Source organism: Puntigrus tetrazona, chromosome 23, assembly GCF_018831695.1.
Source record: "Puntigrus tetrazona isolate hp1 chromosome 23, ASM1883169v1, whole genome shotgun sequence".
In the NCBI taxonomy this organism is placed as follows: Eukaryota; Metazoa; Chordata; class Actinopteri; order Cypriniformes; family Cyprinidae; genus Puntigrus; species Puntigrus tetrazona.
The window spans coordinates 12,601,301-12,621,429 of record NC_056721.1 but is presented as its reverse complement, the minus strand read 5'-3'; the positions used below and the strand labels follow the sequence as shown (position 1 = coordinate 12,621,429).

At 38.5% G+C, this 20,129-nt stretch overlaps 2 protein-coding genes across 3 annotated transcripts; both read right to left on the bottom strand.

Annotated features, from left to right (window-relative positions):
* Positions 1-1,360: 1,360 nt before the first annotated feature.
* Positions 1,361-8,101, bottom strand: dhrs3a (dehydrogenase/reductase (SDR family) member 3a). Of its 2 annotated transcripts, XM_043224141.1 has the most exons (7): positions 8,058-8,101; positions 7,648-7,980; positions 4,434-4,577; positions 3,756-3,875; positions 2,766-3,004; positions 2,555-2,680; positions 1,361-2,443 (listed from the first exon to the last, which is right to left on the bottom strand). In XM_043224141.1, the coding sequence occupies exons 2-7, from the start codon at positions 7,843-7,845 to the stop codon at positions 2,359-2,361; spliced, it is 912 nt and encodes a 303-aa protein (XP_043080076.1). In that variant the 5' UTR covers positions 7,846-7,980; positions 8,058-8,101; the 3' UTR covers positions 1,361-2,358. The 2 variants fall into 2 exon arrangements, with proteins under 2 accessions (XP_043080076.1, XP_043080075.1); XM_043224140.1 differs by lacking the exon at positions 8,058-8,101 and having other exon boundaries at positions 7,648-8,051.
* Positions 8,102-9,068: 967 nt separating this feature from the next.
* igsf21b (immunoglobin superfamily, member 21b) lies at positions 9,069-19,296 on the bottom strand. The gene is made up of 10 exons (XM_043224142.1): positions 19,041-19,296; positions 15,388-15,500; positions 14,522-14,643; positions 14,277-14,395; positions 13,239-13,354; positions 12,616-13,096; positions 11,882-11,982; positions 11,184-11,376; positions 9,927-9,965; positions 9,069-9,843 (listed from the first exon to the last, which is right to left on the bottom strand). The coding sequence occupies exons 1-10, from the start codon at positions 19,117-19,119 to the stop codon at positions 9,767-9,769; spliced, it is 1,440 nt and encodes a 479-aa protein (XP_043080077.1). The 5' UTR covers positions 19,120-19,296; the 3' UTR covers positions 9,069-9,766.
* Positions 19,297-20,129: the final 833 nt, after the last annotated feature.

The following is a 20,129-nucleotide window of genomic DNA, read 5'->3' as shown; positions in this document are numbered from 1 at the left end:
AGATCAATGGTCTCCTCTCTCAGGGTGAATCATTAGTTAAAGATGGATGTGCAGTGGCCACACAACACTGCCCTGCTTGGACAAATAACGGAAAAGGACAATACTATTGGTAAAATTAAGCATTCACGCACCGCATAGATGTCTAAGCGTGCTTTCGTTAATGAGATGCTGTCATAAGAAACACATGGGTTCAAACAAACAAGTACAATATGTGGTAACGCAGACCAGTCTGACGAAATCTGGTTCAAATATGATCTCACGAACCTGTGAAACCTAACGGCATATGTTCAACAATCCCTAAAGCTATCTGATACAATAGGGACAAGTTACCATGTGCCCTACCAGTTCTCCTAGTACCCATTTCTACTTCTTTTCCACCTGTGCTGGGTCACGTTAAGCAGTTCTTTTTCCTGGGCAAAGGGTTCATCACAGGGTGAGCTGTCTGTCCAACAACCTACTCAGATTTATCTACTATTTGGCTAACCTTGCTCTGAACTCACCCCCTGAGATTTGAGCTGACTTCTCCAACACACATGCACTCCATGACACAGTTTCATGTCCTGATCCCACTCTCAACGGTGTCCATCATTGCCGTTAGACGTGCCAAGACTCATTCTTCAGTTTTTGTCATTTGTGTTATACAACATTTTTGGTGATTATTCCCCCAGCCCCACAGCGTGCATTATTTATTTTATATAGTTTATCAGAAAGTAACTTTTCCTTCCAGCCGCAAGTGTAGAATGAAGAATGTGATGTGAATTGGTAATCACATAATTGCAATAGCTGCTTCGTGCCTGTTGTATGTCAGTTTCGGTCCCCAGTGTGCCTTGATAACACTCTATTGTCTTCTAATACTGCAGCAGGGATGCACCGCATGGAAAGAATTTGAGGGAGAGACGGGCGAAAGAAAAAAACATCTGCCTGTAGATTTGATTTTATGAGGTTACACAGTCTTAGATCTCGCATCCAATTTGGCAAATCGAGGCGAAGGAGAAAATTGTGAACAGGCACTTCATTACCTACCCATCTGTTTGGTGCGATACAGCTGGATCGACAGCGAACGCCAGCCGTTCAGATAGGTGTGAGTGACGAAGCTGAATGAAATGACAAGTTCTAGATTTATCTATTAGCCTTCCAGTGGCTGACCCCTCTCTAGTGTGCTTTCCTGTTTAGCGGAGTTAGTGTTATGACAACCCTGCCTAGTGTACAATGAGCTCACGATTGGCTGGCCTGCAGTGGTGGAATGCTGACCATGAAATGCCTGTGAGTTTTGGCAGAGACAGAACAAGCACACTGCCAGGGACTGACACTTCCCTGTTTTCAAACCAACATGAACACCCACAAAATAACACTCACCATGTTTTTTTTTAAGCTCAAATACTGTTTATTTGAAGTTCACCATGATATGAAGATAGACATGCTGGAATTCATTTAAACAAGTCCCATACGGCAAAAAATATACATTTTTTCCCCTGGCCAAAATATATTTCTAATATATGCGGTAAACAGTTCTGCTTAAATTCAAAATCTATATTACAAAATATACTTTGAGAAAGAGCATACGCTTACAATCTTAACTTGAGTAAATGCAAAAATATATTTTTTTATTTTATTTTATTTTGTTTTGGACAGTATGACGTTTGGATAGAAATATAAAACAAAACGGCCAAAAGATAAATGAGAAAAAACTTACTGAAATGTAATGTTTACGTTAATATATTTTAACATCTATATTAGCATATTTAAAAAATATATATAAATTTGCCGTATGTGTTTGGACACTTGATTTTGACTTTTTTTACAAAAATGCTCTTAAAATCAGTGAAAATCTATAAAACTCCCATGTCACATCTTAGAAGGACAAACAAGCCCTGATAAAAACCTCAGAGCATTGTAAGAACCATTTCTATATTAAAAGTATAGTTCACTCAAAAATTATTATTACCCCATGATTTACTCACCGTCAAGCCTCTTCCAGTCTTTTTTAATATAACTCTAATTGTTTAAGTCATATAGACCTAGGATGGATTGAGGACGAGTACATCATGAGGTCATTTTTTTATTTTTGGGTGAACTATCACTTTAACAGTTTGTGCTCCTTACTACCACAATATTCAAAGAACATGTTCACCTACACGCCTGTGTGCAGTCCAGCATAGGGCAACAAATCCAAATTTATCCACGTAAAACCCGCAGACCTAACAGTTCCTGGGAAAACAAGCCACCTTGATATGCTGTTCCCAATGACCCTTTCACAGTCTTTTTTTGCGTCCACAAAGCAACAGATTGATGTTCCTGGACGTAGTGCTTGCAAAAAATTGGTTTTGAGGATTTTTCACAGTCACACTGCTTCTAAGATTAAGTCCGTCCTTTGAATGTGTTCATACAGGTGTAGCTTCCTGAAAACTTATGGATCTCTTCCAGGGCAGACTGAGGCAAAAGACTGTGAAGAAATCAAGAGGTTATGTGCGGCCGACTGAAATATGTAACATATAAAGCATAGAATAATGAATAATCTTTTGAATTGTGAATAAAAATGTAATTCTGCTCTCACCTCTTGAGGATGACAAGAAAGTGCATGGTCCATGGAAGGACAACAAAGGCAGTGTTGGTCCTTACAGCTTCCACAGTGCGTTCGGCCACCATCTCAGGATTCAGAGGAGGAAATAGCTTAGGGAACCTAAAACATGGATTCACTGAATGTCGGACCACTTTTTGAAACTGAAACTAGGTCTTCGTGTTTATCAGCACCAGCAGCTCATTACCTTACTCTCATGCCCTGGAACATCTCTGTGTCAGTATGGAAGGGAAGCACCGTGGTGCAGCCCACTCCTGGACAGTCCAGCAGGCCTAGCGTCAGGCTCTCCATGAAGGCATACGACGAGGCCTTGGACGTGCAGTAGTCGATGGCTCCAGGGATGGAGGAGAGGGAGAGAATGGAGTTAATGCACACCACGTGGCCGTTGCAGAGCTCCAGCATGCGAGGCAGAAATGCTTTCGTGGTCTGTGGGGGAGACAGACACAATTACACATTGTTCTGTTCCCTCAATCATCTTCTGGAAAATCCAACAATAACAATGAAAGCTTCAGAACTTCGGGGTCGGGAATGTGTTAATTGTCTAGTATTCTCTAGACTACCTTTGGTGAAAGTCAACAAGCATATTTGACCGGCTCAGCAGAAATACGAGCCCGCATTCAGTGTTTGATCTCAAGTCAGATGATGGCTCCTCTGCAAAACTCTATATAAAACTGGCATGCAGAAACCGCCATGTGTTCGAGATTAGTGCAACAATATATTACAGCAATCCTCAGTGTGAGCTACTACTGCAGCGAAAGTCTCAGATGGTCAGCTCTAAGTCTCATTGACTGTGAATGTGTCCTAAAAAGCATGACTGTGCGTAGCCTAGATTTTCAGAGCAGTCCATTTTCTTCTAAACGTTTCACTTTTCCACCCGTTCTTTTAGGACCATTCACTTTTGTTTGTGAATCTCTCTTGTATTTTTGTCTCTGACTGTTCTATGCAAGGAATGCGATGTTTCTTTTTCTCTCTTGGCAAAAACATGCTTAAATGATGAGGAACGCTTCCAAGAATTACAGCATGCCAAGTGACTTAACGTTAAGTAACTAAAAAATGTTCTGCAAAACACAAAGGAGTATCTAGAGTTCGTGTTGGGTTCAAAGCACGGTTACTGCACTGCAGTAAATTGACAGTCATGCGAGCAGCGAGTAAGTTAAGATATTGATTAGTCTCTTACCCAGAACTGTCCAAGTGTGTTTATATGCTGGGTTTTCAGAAGTGCGTCATCGTCACTGTCCATAAGACTTTTTCCATGGACAACAGCTGCATTATTGACAAGAATGGTGACATCCCCAACCTGTGTGAGACCACATGTGGACACGTAAAATTGGATTATTTTGGTTCTAAGGATACAATAAAAGGTACCACAACATATATCAAAGCAGAGAAAAATAATCCTAAACCATAATGTAAAGAAGGCAATTTCAATTAAGAAAAAATGTTTCCCAAACCAATACAATGCAGAAAAAAATATTGAAAATATTGAAAAAATGTAAAAATAAACAAAAAATAATAGCAGCATTATGTCAAATAAATAGAAATAATATAAAATAAATTATTCAATTATTTAATTCAGAAAATAATATGAAGGATCCCATACAAGAAAGCACCATATCAGCATTAAAATACTCGAAAAGCCCAAGCCTAGACCCTAGTAGCCACAAAAGGGGGTGCTAGAGAGCACCCTTTTTAAACCTAAAATGACAAATCGGACACCTTACAGTCTTGTGGGTGGATGTACCCAAGCAAAGGCCACAGAAAGACCCAGTCCTAAACAGCTAGTCCTATGTAAAGTCATTTTAGCTAAAATGATTTTTGGATTTCTTGAGACAAGGCGTGAAGAGTTTAAACGTACCTTTTCCCTGAGCACCTTGGCCTGCTGGTACACTTCCTCTCTGTTGCCCACGTCGCACACAAAGTAATGGCACTCTGTTCCGGTCATGGAGATCTCCTCGCATGTCTCTTTTAAACATTTCTCTGTGCGGCCCCACAAAATCACCTGAAGAAGGAAAATTGTAATTGGTGTAAAGTAAATGCAGATCATCATTTACACTTATTTTTAAGACAGCAACATTTTTTACATTGTAAACACGGAGGGACAACTCTGCGATGTATTATGTATGATTGCTACACATTGATATATAGGCTGAGTTCTCTTAGGAGTTACTGAATGAAGTATTTCCTTATCGTTGTACACAAGGTTTAGGGAGAGCCAGTGAGAGTGATAGAGGACAGGGTCAGGCTGTGTAGGTTGGTTAACTCTCTGGCTATTAGATCCATCACTCAGCAAGGTCAGCGAGAGGTAATGAACACAAGGATGAGTCCATCCCCTCCCCGTCCTGTCAATCTCAATCCACCTCATAAACAAACATACACACATAAAACAGTCACATGTTCTGACCTTCTGAGGAACCCTTCCGCATTCAAAGTCTCTCAAGGGAGAGCATTAGTTTGGGGAATCTCACACAACCTGTCAACGATATGTCCGGGTCACCTCAATTGTTTATTCTTTTTTTTTTGTAAATAAAATAAAATAAAAATCTATCCAAGGTTTCCTTGCCTACATAAAATAAAATAAAATAGGGTTCTCCATGCTTGCCAGGAAGAAAAATCTCCAGCATCTCCGGTAACTCTTCATAGGACCACAGAAATATACATTAAATTTAATTTAAATATTCTATGTAATGTGGTTGTATCTATGTATCTATGAATCGCAAATGATCTTGAACTTGCGCGAGTGAATGGTTTCAGAAACAACTCCTAATTAATATTATTAACACATAAAATATCTCCAATCATTATAATTTAGAGCAGCAAGCTGCAGGAACAGCTTACATTTTCAAAAACCTGCAATAATAAAAAGTGACCTTGACATGACGCTGAGCACTTTCCCACGTCATGCACGTTTTTTATAAATATGAGTGTTAGCGCGGATTTAAGCGTACAAACAGTCTACGATCAAATCTGTGTGTACATACGTTTTGAGAGGCACCGTTATCCCCAAACTCCTCTGTAGGACAATATATACTCACAGTGCAATTCTTCAAAAATCTTAACAGTACTAAAATAGGCTTGATTTTCTTCATGCAAAATGTAATTTTGAAAAGGCGTAGAGTGAAACAGGGCAAGCGAGCAACAGATGTGTTTTCTCATGTGACATGCGGCCTGACTCATGTCCCACCAATGCCACAAACAGCACATGGTAAGTGTCCCATTATCAGTAAAAGTTCAAGCAACAGAGCCACTGGGAGACGTGAGCAGGGGCAGCCTAACGCCCCCCTCATTAGTGCAGGCCCAGAGGGGTCAGGCATGGGCCAAAGCCCAGCTGGGAGTACGGGAGCGCCAGCCTCTAGTCACCTTTACCTTCCCACCTTCATCCCTCGCCCTTCTTCATTCACATAAACCTTGCAGGACTTCATAATTATACATGTACATATTCAATGCCTTTCGGGGTTTCTAAACCGACTAAATCAGTAGATTAAAAGAAAAAAAAAGTCTAAGAGTTTTTTAATTAATTTTAAATTAATCCCCTCTTAGGGAAATAAAACACATTTGATCAATATTTAATTGCGGAGGCCTAACTTGTGTGCGCCTGACTTGACTCGACTCGCACGCAGCCTGGCTTTCCCCGTTTGATTCTGCTCCTCTGGGATTCGGCCGTAAGCGGCCCACACAATAACACAAATGACATCATCAGCCCTGCTCCGCGAAAGCTGGCTGACCTGCCAGTGAACTTGTGGTAACCAATCTGCAAGGTGCTTCTCTGCCTACTACACCCCCTTGCAATCGATCCATTCACACACCTACCCACGCTGGACGCACATTCACACACATAAAACGTCGCTCACACGCACACTGTGTCTTCCTGACACTCGATGCTTGTGCTTTTAGTGGCGTCGCTCTGTTCTTGGTGATATAGTTTTTCAATCGGTTATATTTAATAGCAATAATCATAACTAAATGAGATTATCTGTGGCAGTTCTGGGGAGTTTGATCTTTTCTGGAAGGTTAAAGGGTCACACATGATTTGAGTTCAACAAAACGGCCGTGCCTGTCAGCGGCCCATTGTTGGGCATTTGTAAAGACATAAAGGCTTAGGAAACACCTGTGTTTGTGTGCGAGAGGAAAATGAAACAGGACTCAAGGCTTCAGATGAGGGCAGCGACAGGTCACTGCCTTCTGTTGACTGCCTGACTGGAAAATCACACTGTGCCCCATCAAGACAAACTGGGCTATTTCAAAGCGTATTTACATAACCAAAAAAAAGGTGTGTTTACTGTTGCGAATAAATCAGGTGAACATGACCCTTACTGGTTTTGTTTGGTTGTCGGTAATGCTGAAAAAAATTTAACAGTAACAGAAAAAAATGCCCTACTCGCATTTGGATTTTTCTTACAGGCACATAGATCTGAGCCGATTCATTTTATATTTTTCTTTCTTACTTTAAAAAGTACGAGTATTGTAGGAGTGCGGTCGATTTTTATACATCAGTTAATCCGGGTCAGAAAGTGAGCAATTTTGAAAGTGATATTAAAAACAGGGCGCGTTTTTTCACCTGTTGCCCAATACCTGTACACGCTGACGAACTGAAGCGGCAATCGCCAGATGAGGTAACCATAACAACGGTACGCGCTTGTCGTTACGGAGGGGTTACATCGATATGTAGCCTTGTTTGTTTTGTTTTTTTACTATATGTTTGAAGATCACAAATATATCACAGAACGCTATTGCTGTGTAAAAAAGGTTTGTAGGTAAATGTTTGTTACTAGCACTAGCGTGTAAGTGGCGCCAAATTACAATTTGTGTTGCGCGAGACTAACCCCAGATTGCGCTTTGAAAGTTTACATTTCAAAATGCATTACGTACTAATTCTAATTCTTTTAATAATAGTAATAAAAAAGACTTTTAACATTTCTTTAAAAAGCTCAAATTAATTTTCTGTAGGCTACGAGGTCCTCGATCTAGGCAAAGAAAGCACTTTTTTTAAATGAACGTTACGAAGAGCATGGGAGAAGATAACGTCGTAAAGAATAGCGTTACGCCCAATAAAAACGCTAACGCAGCCTTACCTTTCTTGCTCCTTGCTTGGCAAACTCTTTAGCCAGGTGACGACCGATTCCTCTTCCACCTCCAGTGATGAGGACCACATCCGTGCCCAGATCTCTGCGCTTCTGGCGCGTAAAGAAGCGCACGATCGCCCTCAATAAACAAAACAAGATCTGGACAGGAAAAAGCAACGCGCATCCCAGCACCTTCATCTCCATCATGACTCTCGGATAGTCCGATCTTTCTATCGAGTTTGCGGAATGAAACAAGCTCGTGAGTGTGTTTGTAACTTGTCAGCTGTCAAAAGGCACGCTGGACTTCTCTGAGTAACTGGAAACGCGTCCTGCTCTCCTGGTCTGTGAGGAGAAAGTCCCTTAAAATGCGAGCAGGTCCAAGAGAGGAGGTCTATCAGAGTGCCAAGTGTCTTACTTACCTACGAATGAAGAACTGTCACATGTGAGACACTCTCTCTCTCTCTCTCTCTCTCTCTCTCTCTCTCTCTCTCTCTCTCTCTCTCTCTCTCTCTCTCTAATAACATGCATCCCGTGGATGGAGAACTCTTCGTACGCTTTAACGCGAGAGGCGGGACGCAACTCAAGTGTCGTTCGAAGATCGAGGGATAATTAGCGAAACATTCATAATTTATGCTACGCGGTTATCCTCTCATTATACCCGAAGTCATGCTGATCGCTGTTAAAGACTTAAAGGGGCTCATCGCGCGAACTGCTGTGAGACTCATTAGTAGGCTAATGTGCATCTGTTTTGTCAACCTACTTTCAAACATCATCAGACGTTTTCACGCGGCATTTAGGCTGTTTACAATATGTGCAATTTAATGGCGCTCTGACTCAGTGACTAAAAAACGGCATCGTGCCTAAATCTATTTTAGTGACTGAAAAGGGTTAATATAGCAAGAATCCAAATGCGTCCTTTATGTATATACTTCAAGTAGTTTTATGGTCTTTAATGATTTTATTTAAATACTACAAAAAAAAAAAAAAAAAAATATATATATATATATATATATATATATATATATATATATATATATATATATATATATATATTTTTTTTTTTTTTATTTTTTTGTTTTTGTAGTATTTATTTAAATACACACACACACACACACACACACACACACACACACACACACACACATATGTTTTACAGCGGCTTCAAACATGCCTTATCCAGAATTTAATACTGCACTTGTGTTTGTGCCCCCAAATAATTTCACATCGCTCATTGTTTACCGCCATATTTCGCGTGGGCATACACGCCCCTTCCAAACGTCACAACTCAGGTCACCCACGTGCTCAGCTCTTTATTTCCTTACTGGGGTGTTGCGTTAATCTTATTATTTTATAATAACTAATAGGCCTTTGTAAACTGTCGCACCACAATTTAGCCTGCATTTTGTGCAAACAGAAGAAAAGAATTGCAATTAATTTCAAAGGTTGCCTTTAATTATTCTGTATCACGTGTAGCAACACCTTGTTCACTGCAGAGATAATGACGTTGCGCTATGATGCATTACATAACTGCTTGAGGAACTTCTCAGCGCACACCATCCGAGAGGGTCTATGGACATTTTAGGCATCAAAAAAGGGTATTCGGTCTGAAGATCTATACCGTCATCTAGAGGTCAAATGCAGTAGGTGAATCTCATTCACAACATTCAATAGCCTCGGCCATGAAATCTAGAAAGTGATTTTGCACTCAACAGCTCGGATATAAAGAACAACATTAATGAAATGACATTACAATAAGCTGTTTAGAATGATGAAAGCTGTAATGTATGTCCAGGATTATCTGTAGGCTATGTGGGCCGTCCCATTCCACTTGACTCTAATCCTTTCCTGCAACACAGCTGTGCACAAATACAATGTAGAAAATGAAGTCAAAGCATGAATATGTCACAGTATTGTGACAAAACAGGTGCGGAACAAACTGAGCTGAACCGTTGTCACATGGCTGGAGTGGTCAGGGAGGGTTGAGCTTATCGTTCTCATTCCGAGCACACATTTCTCTGCAGCAATCTCAGTCCTGGATTATAGCGTAGCTGCTGGACAGCGAGAGAGACGGCAGAGGAGCTGACAGAGTATCAGAGAGGGTACTAGTGGGAAGCGCATCCCATAGCGTTCATGTTAGCTCCAGAGTCAATGACAACAGCAGCAGCATCAGTGAGGGCCCGAGCACGTCTCCAGCAGAATCGCCAACTGAAAAGTATTTAAAGGTGATGGTGAGAGCTCGTCTGCAATGCTGTCGGATGTGTCGTGTGTAGGATGTTTTTGTGCCTTACATTTCAGGTTTGTAGTCTCCTTCTTGATCCTGGGATTTTCTGAAAAAAAAAAAAAAAAAAAGTAAGCTTGAGTTAAACTGTAAGCGTTATCAATTAAAACACCTAAAACATAGAGATTAAAAAGCATAGCAATATGCAACCTTGAAGGTGCCTTTGGTAGTTTCTTGATGTTGAACTTGCTGATGTTCTGGACATTCACTTTATAGTGCTCTATTTGCCTTTAGCCATAGTGCTGAAAAAGTTAGCATTTTAGCACTTCATGGTTCCTTTGTAGCCTAATAGATGCTATTTAGGTTAAGTGAAAAAAGAATATTTTCTTAGGAATTGATGATATTTACACTAAGTGCAAATAGAGGTGGACGCTATTTACGCTAATGTAAATAGAAATGAGTTCTATTTACATTAAATGAAAACAGCAGCATTTTTAGCGAAATGCGATTTAGAATAAGTGCAAATAGCTATAGATTATATTTACGCTGTTAAAATAACAATAAAAATACTACGTATTGCAGGTCAGTTATCTGCACCTCAGTATTGTAATGCAAAAAAATTACGCAATAATAACGTATTGATTGTAAATGATCACTTTATTTCAAATTATTAAATGGATGCCCACCTTACCGGGACACCTAACCTAACCCTATTTTGTCCTTAATTTTTTATTGAAAATAAATGCCTTTCCGATGTGATTCAAGATTTAAAAAGAGGAAAATATGGATTTGATCCCAGGTCGATCTTTGCTATTGGCCTTGATTTTTGTCAAGCATCTTTTGTAGTGTCGACTGCCCCAATCACACATTGGTGGAATTAGTTTAAATAGCCTCTGCGTAAATAGGCACTTCAAAAAAGAAAACATGTCAATGATAAACAACATTACCGAGTGCAACTTTAAGTCCAGAAATGGTTATGCATGCCGTTATCAAAAACGCACCATACACTTTTTTTCGCCTGCTGATCAAACGCTGTGATGTCTTTTGAAAATAAATAGCTTACTGTGATTACATCTCACTAAACAGTATGGGGCATTTAATTACTGAGTAAAAACAAAATACTGTGAGAAATAAGGATGTTTGGGAATGGTCTGAAGATTTTTAATGAATGCAAGTGCTGGATAAAGACAAGTGGCTCTGAGCGTCAGATGTGGATCCAGCATTGTCAAGCAGACGCAGCTTAGGTAGAAACCGAACAGTATGAGGCATCGGAGTGTTGGCTACAGACCACTGGAATCGTGTGCGGTGCGTCTTCTAGTATACTGACCGAATACTATCAGGCGGGTGTGAGTGTTGGTAGATCCCAACGGGTTTTGGACCGTGCAGCGATACATGGATCCGTTGAGCTCGGCTGGGACTCTTTCCAGAACCAGTACTTTCCCAAATCTCTCTTCGCTTCCATCCAGCAGAGGTCCTCCCACACGTGTCCATGTGAACAGAGGCTCTGGAAACACTTTATTCTGTAGCACAACCAGAAAACCCAAATATTCATTAAACGCTTAAACCCTGACCGTGTTTATACCCTGCAGAGTATATAGTTGATATTTTTCGCCATTCGGGTGTGAAACATTACAAACAAAGCTAAAATATTCATGAGGAGTTGCTAGGGAGACTCTTTTTAATCATTTATATACATTTGCTAAACACCACTGGCAGTATTCATTTGCTCATATATTTTGTACCCGAAGAGAATATTAAACAGTTTTCAAAAGAAGCTCTCGAAGACATTTAAGGTACACTATAAATCATCAAAAGCAACTTAATTTTTTAGTTCAACATTTCTGAAAGACATTGGTAGACTTTATAATGTAAAACATTAGCTATTGCTGTTGCCATGCATTCAAATTAGAGTAGGCATATTCTGTTTAGACAAAAAAAACTACTGTTAAGTTGCATTGTTTCCAAATAATTATTTTGCACCACTTTATTATATGCTAGAAACATTTCTTCTTTCAGTGATTGTACCGCTTTGGGCCCCATTTGGAATCCTTCCACTTTGATGCGAACCGTGTCTCCCACTTTCGCTCTGCTTGGTGCCAGAGAGTGTTTCGGGCCTTTTGGAGCAGCTTGTAAACAGTGAGAAATAAAATTGTTGTCATTATGTCAGAGGAGACAGACTCAAGGTCCTGGAGTGTAACAAGGTGGGGGGGGAATCACAAAACTGTACAAAAAAGATTGAATTATTCCCATTTTGTATTATATTCATTCCCAAGTTGTTATACCCTGTGTAAACAATCAGTAAGGTTTAGTATAATTTGGTAAAATTAAGAAAATATTATTATATATTCAATTAATTCTAATCTAATATATAGTTACATTTTTTATATGAAAAATGTATATTCATTTTGATTCAAAGATGACATTGCTAAATTTGAAGATTAAGTAAATGTTGATATTAAAAGTAATCTAAACATATGAAATGAAAAAAATATATATATTGTTAGACCATAATAAACATACTTAAAGCCCATTCACACCAACATGAAATCTGTGGATGAAATCTCTTTTTTCTTGTTTATCAGCTAGAAAAATCATTCTGAAAGTGATTCCAATGCTATTGTTTTTCTGTGCCTTTTCGTTAAGGCTGTGATGTGGACCCTATATTTTTATCGTTATATTTATAGTTATCGTCCTTGGCGTGAACGGGCCTTTAGACTGTATTTAACTGTATTCAGTAACGTATGTAGAGTTTGACTCACAGAGCGTAACCTCTGCCTTCATGGGCATGGAAAGAGCGGGGTGCTTGACTTCACAGGTGAACAGAGCCTCATTGTCCAGCTGTGGGTTCAAGTGCCAGGTCAGCATAGCTTGGACCTCCAAGGTCCCGTCATGAAGCTCAGACTGCGTATGATTGAAATAATACATGGGGCTTGAGCTCAGCACCCAGCGGGGAAACTCTCGGCTGATCACAGTCTCTGGGATGACTTCTGTGGTGGGACTGGCTTCCTCCTGCCCGGGGGCCCCAGACGTGTAGCTGCGCTGGGGCCGGTCCTTATCCAGACGCACCGGCTCACTGTAAGGGCCCAGGAAAGAGAGAGACTTCTGCACTTTTGTATCATCCAGTTCTCGACTGATAAGCGGCTGGTTATCCAATGCGGCGAGCAAGCCTCTGTTTTCCACTTTCTCAGCAGACACAAAAGGATGGACTTCAATAAGTTCCCCATCCCTCTTGAAGTACACCTGAGTTTGGTGAAGACATAATTACGAAAAGTTACAACTAAACGGCAAAAGAACACATTTCCATTTAAATAACCTCTTCATTGTACACGTCCGTCATTATTTGGGTTTTAAATTGGAGCTTGTTTTTAATTCTTCTACTAACCACGGGGGCAGGTTTTCCTCCAGTTACAATGCAAACAAGCGTGAAATTTTGAGCCTCGTAGCGACTGAATCGAGCTGGCTGATTTGCTGCTTCAACAGATATTGATTTTGGTGGAGCTGAGAAAAACAAAGACATTGAAAACTCATTATAAATCAATAGCTTTACACCAGCAATCCAAAGAGATAAGCAGAGATGACAGTGCAGCATTCAAAGTAATTATTAGTATCTTTTCCTCAAGGGCACTTTTGTGCTTCAGACCGCAAGCCAGGAGATCCTCATTTAATGAGCTTTCAGTTTATAAGCAAAGTGCATTAGTAGGCGAGATTTATATCACAATAGCAAAATCTCTTGTTTTAAGTCAGTAAGCCATGTGAAATCTTTCTGATGATTTCTTAGCTGCCATTAAATGAACTCTAGCTCGTATCTCTCTTTTCACGGAGTATTACATCCGTAACGAAACATATTAATTTACAAGTGCATGCAGAAGGAAATTGCATGAATACCCCAGGCTTGCTGAATATTCCCAGGCTTCATGGGCATGTAGATACTTGCACAAACAATTAAGAAAGAGACTGAGAATTTAGAATATTGTTCTGGGTTTGAAAAGATATACACACCGTTATACTATTCATTTTCCATTTTCCATTATCATTATTACATTTACAAAGAATCCTTTCAAATAACAGAAAAGTGCACTGAAATGTTTTTTTTTCTTTTCTCGGGTCACAGAAACAGTTGACACAAAAATGAGAATTCTGTCATATTTTTCTGTTTCTCACGTTGTTCCAAACCTCTTTCTTTTGTAGAATATATTTTTGTCCATACAATGAACGTCAGTTGAGTCCAAAGTTATTCTTCCATGTGCCCAAAAGAAGATGGATAGATTTTTTAGAAGAACTATGGCAGTTATTAACAGAATATATAGGATTTCGTTGACCCAGGCCAGATACTTAAGCAAATTGACCGCATTTTTTGACCACATACAATGCCTTATCTTAGAAACGTATGTGTGTATGATGGTTTGTAACTAGAACCTACACATGACATTAAGTGTGATGCTCCCAGATGCCAAGACCACCTTCTCTCTAGACGCCCTGTCATAGATTCCCACATGGCATTCATATGGTCCATCATCTTCCATCTGAACCTCAGGGAGCCTAAGAACAGTGAGGAACAATCTGTCTAAACACATAACAGCAGTCATAAAAATAGCACTGTGCGTGCCGAGAGGAAAGCAAAGTAATATCCGCTATAAACTGTGCTCTGCTGGATATAACTATAACCTGACAGTTGACTGGTAAACAAGGTCCTCTTGTCTGCGAAAGTCCTCCATGTGAGAAAAATTGGTGTTGTACATGGCGTCGTAGGTGAAGATTTTCTGTTTTGATGTTCCACCTTCCGTCACCTTTGAAAACAATTACAATACACTATCATGCACTGGCTAAAAGAAAGTTGAGAGAAAAAAATACTTACAATTAAATGTTGGTCATTTGCTATAATTATAGCTGCCATCTTAAAAATGTATGAAATTCACTGTGCAAGAAAACTTTGGTAGACCGAAAGATTGATTTCTCTGAGCCATTTTTAACCAGTTGATGTCAAAGTGTTTTAGATTCAAAGCAGAGTTTTTACCGGTTGGTGCCAGTTGCTTAATTTTGAAAAATAAATAAAATTGTTTGATGTTTTGTCATCTATACATTTTTACCACTATTAGAATGTGACCTTTGTATGATTTCTAGTGGAGGGGGATGAATGCAGAAAAACCAGTAGTTAAATTAAACACATGATATGCTCGAAATGATGTTGCAAAGTTGCAAAGTCTTTTTAAAAGCGTCATGGAAATGTATTGGCATACTGATGTGTTTAATTGAATGTTTTATCCGTTGGCTCATCAAACCTGCCATACTTATGTCACTGTGTGACGACAAAATGAAAACAGCTTGTCCTAAAATCACTGAGCCGTTCACTCTTAATCCTGAATATATTTTCATATTTTTGACAGCTCCTGATCTCACAACGTCAGTTTGCCAACAGAACAGCAACCTAAAAGAGTTGGAAAAGGCACAGAAACTAGCACACTGGGTTTTTTTCCAGGATGCTGAAATAAAAGGTGTATCACATGAAAAGATGAAACTCGGACGCCGCTTACCCGAAACCACACAATCTCTCGTAAGTTCCCATCCGTCCTGAAATTGCACTTCAAAGTCACTGTGTCCCCCATAACCACAGGAGGGAGAGGCTCAATGGTGACTGTTAAATAACCTGGAAAAAGATAGCAGTGTCACATTCTGAACGCTATATTACATCCTCAAATTGCACAGCCCTCCTTTAAAATCCCATTCAAATTACCAGCAACGGGTCCTAGCAAAATTAGAGCGCTTTCCTCGTTTCTGAAATCATTAAGTCATAAGTTAGCAAAACGGAGTGCTTTTGAAGAACGCAATATAAACCTCCCCCAAGAGAGGTCATACCGCAATGACAGTGAAATTATAGCTTATAATGAGCTCTTGATCCAAGTTGTGAATATTTCAGATCAAAAAGCATGATTGCAAAAACGAATATTAATGGGTGTTGTGAGAAGTCCGCAAGAAGATGTCTCTGTGCTATGTTTCATTAATTTTTAATATCCTCACAGCAAGAACTTTCATCAGCACATACCTGACAGGTATACCTGATTATCCATTATTCAACCAACTCTGCTTGCAATGACACTGATGCGGAAAAAAAAAAAACTGTTCTTAAAACAAAGTCTATATAATTTTAGATTTTTTGCTTTCAACTATGGCAAAACAAAACAAACCAAAAGCTTAAACAAAAAGCTAAATACAATGAAAACCAAAGCAAATTACTTTATAAAAATAAACGTAAAAATTTAACAGATTTTATCCTGTGTGTGCATATTTAATTTTATTTAATTTAATAAATTATAAATAACAGATGGGTATCTCTGATTTTCCCTTATTCAACCAACTCTGCTTGTAATGACATGAATTAAAAAAACTCAAGATCTATATTGCAGGCAACTTTATATATATTATTTTTATATTTATATATTTTTATATCTATATATATTTTTTTTTTTTTTTTTCTCTTATTATACAAAGTAAACAAGGTAAAATATATGATCACTAAAAACCTTCAAAGCACCAGACTCTCATGCATGTTAGGTATTGTAATATTGTAGCCCTCTGATCAAATTAAACAAATTTAAACAACATTCAAATGTAAAGAGACTTGGTTAAAAATGTTAAATATGGTAAGTTAAATTGGTTAAAAAACAAATTCACATGAAACAAAGTAAAAACAAACACGCAAAACTAAACTCAACAAAACTAAAAGCACAGCAAAATAACAAAATATAAAGAAACAAATGTAAACATGAAAAACAAATAAAAACTAAAGCAAAAAACTAAACTCAAAAAGTAAACACACTAAAAATGCTACACAATGTAATGTAAAAAAAGCAAAATTAAAAGAAGCAAATTAAACAAAGCCTAAAAAACAACAAAAAAACAAAGCAACGCAAAATCAACTAAAATACTACCCATTTGAACAGATAAGTATATTCTTTACATATAAAGGAACAAAAAGTAAAATGAACAGTGAAACAAAGTTGAACAAAAAATAAACTCAAAAAACAAAGCAATGCAATATCCACAAGAAATACTGCATAATCAAAGAAAATCATAAGAAGTAAGTAAAACAACACAAAACAAACAAAATGAAAAAACAAAGCTAAAGAGACAATACTGCTTCACTATAAATCAAACACCCATCTGTTTAGAATGGATTTGAAAAGATGCTGCACACACACACACACACACACACACACGTTGTTCAGCGCATTACGGTATTACATAATGGCTGTCACAAAGATGGATTCTTTGTGCAGTTTGATGCTTCAAGATCTAAAGCTATATTTCATCTCTTTCGAGTCTTCCAGCCATCCGTGCTGCCAGAGCTGTATCCCTGTCCCAATAAAGCGAAAGGACTTAGTTTACAATTGTTACTCAAATTTTTACCAACATCAGACAGAAAGCATGAAATGTCTTCGCGTCTTGAACAACCGTGAAAAGCAGCCGTGTCTCGCTGAGTGCTGCAGTTCCATGTCACCATGTACCGAGCACAGGCATCAGAGTGGGAGGCAATCGGCCTATAATCTGTCACAAATTCACTGACCTACAAAATCCCACTGCTCTACCGTATTGGCTTTTTTAACTGTGACGTCAGTGAATGGATTATTTTTTTCAGTGTGTGTGTGTGTGTGTGTGTGTGTGTTTTTCTTCTTTCCCTAATCCATGGTATTTTCTCCCATCAACCAAGTGATTCTGTAGGCTGCCCCACATGCGGCACAGGACACTGGGAATGTCCTGTGATCCTCAAGCACACACTTCTTCATGCCGTCGTTTACTGAGTGTCCTTTAGGAGGCTTAGCGAGTGGAGACCATATCAATTTTTGAGGGTTTATGGCAGTCCCACGCCACCTAAGCACCTTTTGTAGAGTGCAATGATCTTGGAAATCACCGAAAATCAATCTCTGGTCAAATGTCAGAGTTGGTTAGAAATGTTAATGGTGATGTGTAAGGATTAGTTGGGCCACTGTGATGATTTTAGTAATCTGTTTGATTATATAAACATGCATTAAAGCATATCAAAGGTTAGAGTGTATTACAGATGTCTAGTGTGCTCACAAGAAGGCATCTGTGTTAAACTGGTTGCTAAGTAACCATATATAATTCTTAGTTCACGCCGTATTTACATTAACATCCAATCCAAGTTGGTTTTGAGTGACGTATTCTTTTTTCCGTTTAGTTTGCCCCAATCTTAATCAGTAAATCACAAACTTCACTCAATGGTATCATTATAATTTACTCCAGTGTAACTTCCAATTATGTGAACCTTATTAAGTCCAAAAACCATTCTTAACGCATTATGATACAACTTCAATATGATATCTGTTGTAAAGACCGGGAGAGCTAAAGCAAAACACGTAAGGCTTAAATCACATATCTGTGATTGCATATATATATATATATATATATATATATATATATATATATATATATATATATATATATATATATATATATATATAAAACATTGCTAACGATGCATTTCTCATTTCTCTGGACCTCTAATATGATCTGACCGGTGACATTAAGTGCTCAACTCAAGAGAATTAGACATGACATGATGCTAGGCAACATTATTGAGTTACAGTAAAGAGTTTGATGGCTGCAATTACTGATTCCTGTCAAGAACAAGCGCTCGGTCTCTCTTATGCACGCTTACGAAAGAAAAATTGAACTCTACTTACCCTCAAATGAAAAATACTCATTACATAATATTATATATTTGCTTGCTCTTAACTGTAGATATTCCTGCCGCTCTACTGTAACGCAATCAATGACCTTTAATTATTTCAGAGTGCGGATAACCCCTCATAAAACTGGGTCAGAACAAAAGATTAAGCTTTATCCTCAAAATAACCACCCATCAAAATCATTAAACAAGTGCACCTGAGTTTAAAGGACAAGCCACCTCAATCTAGAAATCATTCAATCAGTACTGCATTCATATAGTAAGGAACAGAAGAGCCTGAGGTCGCATAGTGCAGATGGACCCAAGGCGGTCTGATATACCAAAATGTACAGCAGATATAAAGTAAAGACATACAGGTTATGCATTTTGTACAAGGAGCGACTCATAAAGTGCAGAGGAAATATCAATACGGTGTGACTTTTACAGCTGTTCTCTAAACAGCTGACTGCTCAAATCATGCATAATTCAAGTAAAACTTACCTATAACGAAATCCAGTAGGTCAGCACAGAGGAGCAAAGATAAAGTAATTATACTCATCTCTTTTGCGTTGTTAAACATCGGTCAGTGGCGTAAGTGTGTCAGTAATCCATCCTAATATTATTGTAATGTCATCCCCCGTACAAAGCTGTAATATTGAGTAACTCGTCGCGATTCTGTCTGTGATTTCTCATGGTGTCCTTCTAAGGGAGCAACAGCAGCAGCAGCAGCATCTCTCTGGGCTCCGTCGGGCGGAGATTCAGCAGAGCAACAGATTTGAATGAATTCATTCTCTCGTGCGCGCGCAGTCATTAACTCTCACACTCACACTCTCGCGCTCCCTCTCACGCTCGCGCGCGCGCTCAGTAACCGCGAGCAATCTCAAATCACTGACAGGGAAAAACACCTAATGCTGCGTTATTTACATATTTAGGTTAGTATAAAAACTATTTGGTGTTTACCGTGCAATTGCACGTGTTAATGGGGACATTTGTAATTATAAATAAATTATGCGGTTCACAAGCATTATTAATGCACCGTATACTGCTGTGGAAAGCCATTGTCAGTTTTTGGCACTCGCACGAATACACATTATAAAAGGTTACATGACATTTAGATAACCCTCAGTGTATTGTGATCAAAGAGAAGCAGGTCAGACTTTTTTTTTTTTTTTTTTCAGAAAAACTGGGTTATTTTTTCATCTCTCTCTCAGCAGTTTCTCTTTTTTCTTTTCTTTTTCCTTTTCTTTTCTTGTTTATTCACACGGAGAAACGAAGCACAAGCCACGTTATAAAAATAGATGTTGTAATAGAAAAATACAGTGAAAATGCTACAGGAAAAACCTCATAAACTCATTAAAAAAAAGTTCAAAGTATGACTTTAGTGGATCATGAAATATAGTCATTAATAATAAATGTGACGTAAGGAAATGTATTTTATTTTTAATCTAACGCGGTTCATCTGTTACGTTTATGTTTATATATTAAAATATGAAAGATGGCTATGAATTGTAAAAATACAGCAATTACTCGAAACGTGCTATTTTTAGTTTTTACCGTAAATGAAAGAGGATTTGTTTTCTTTTCTTAAAT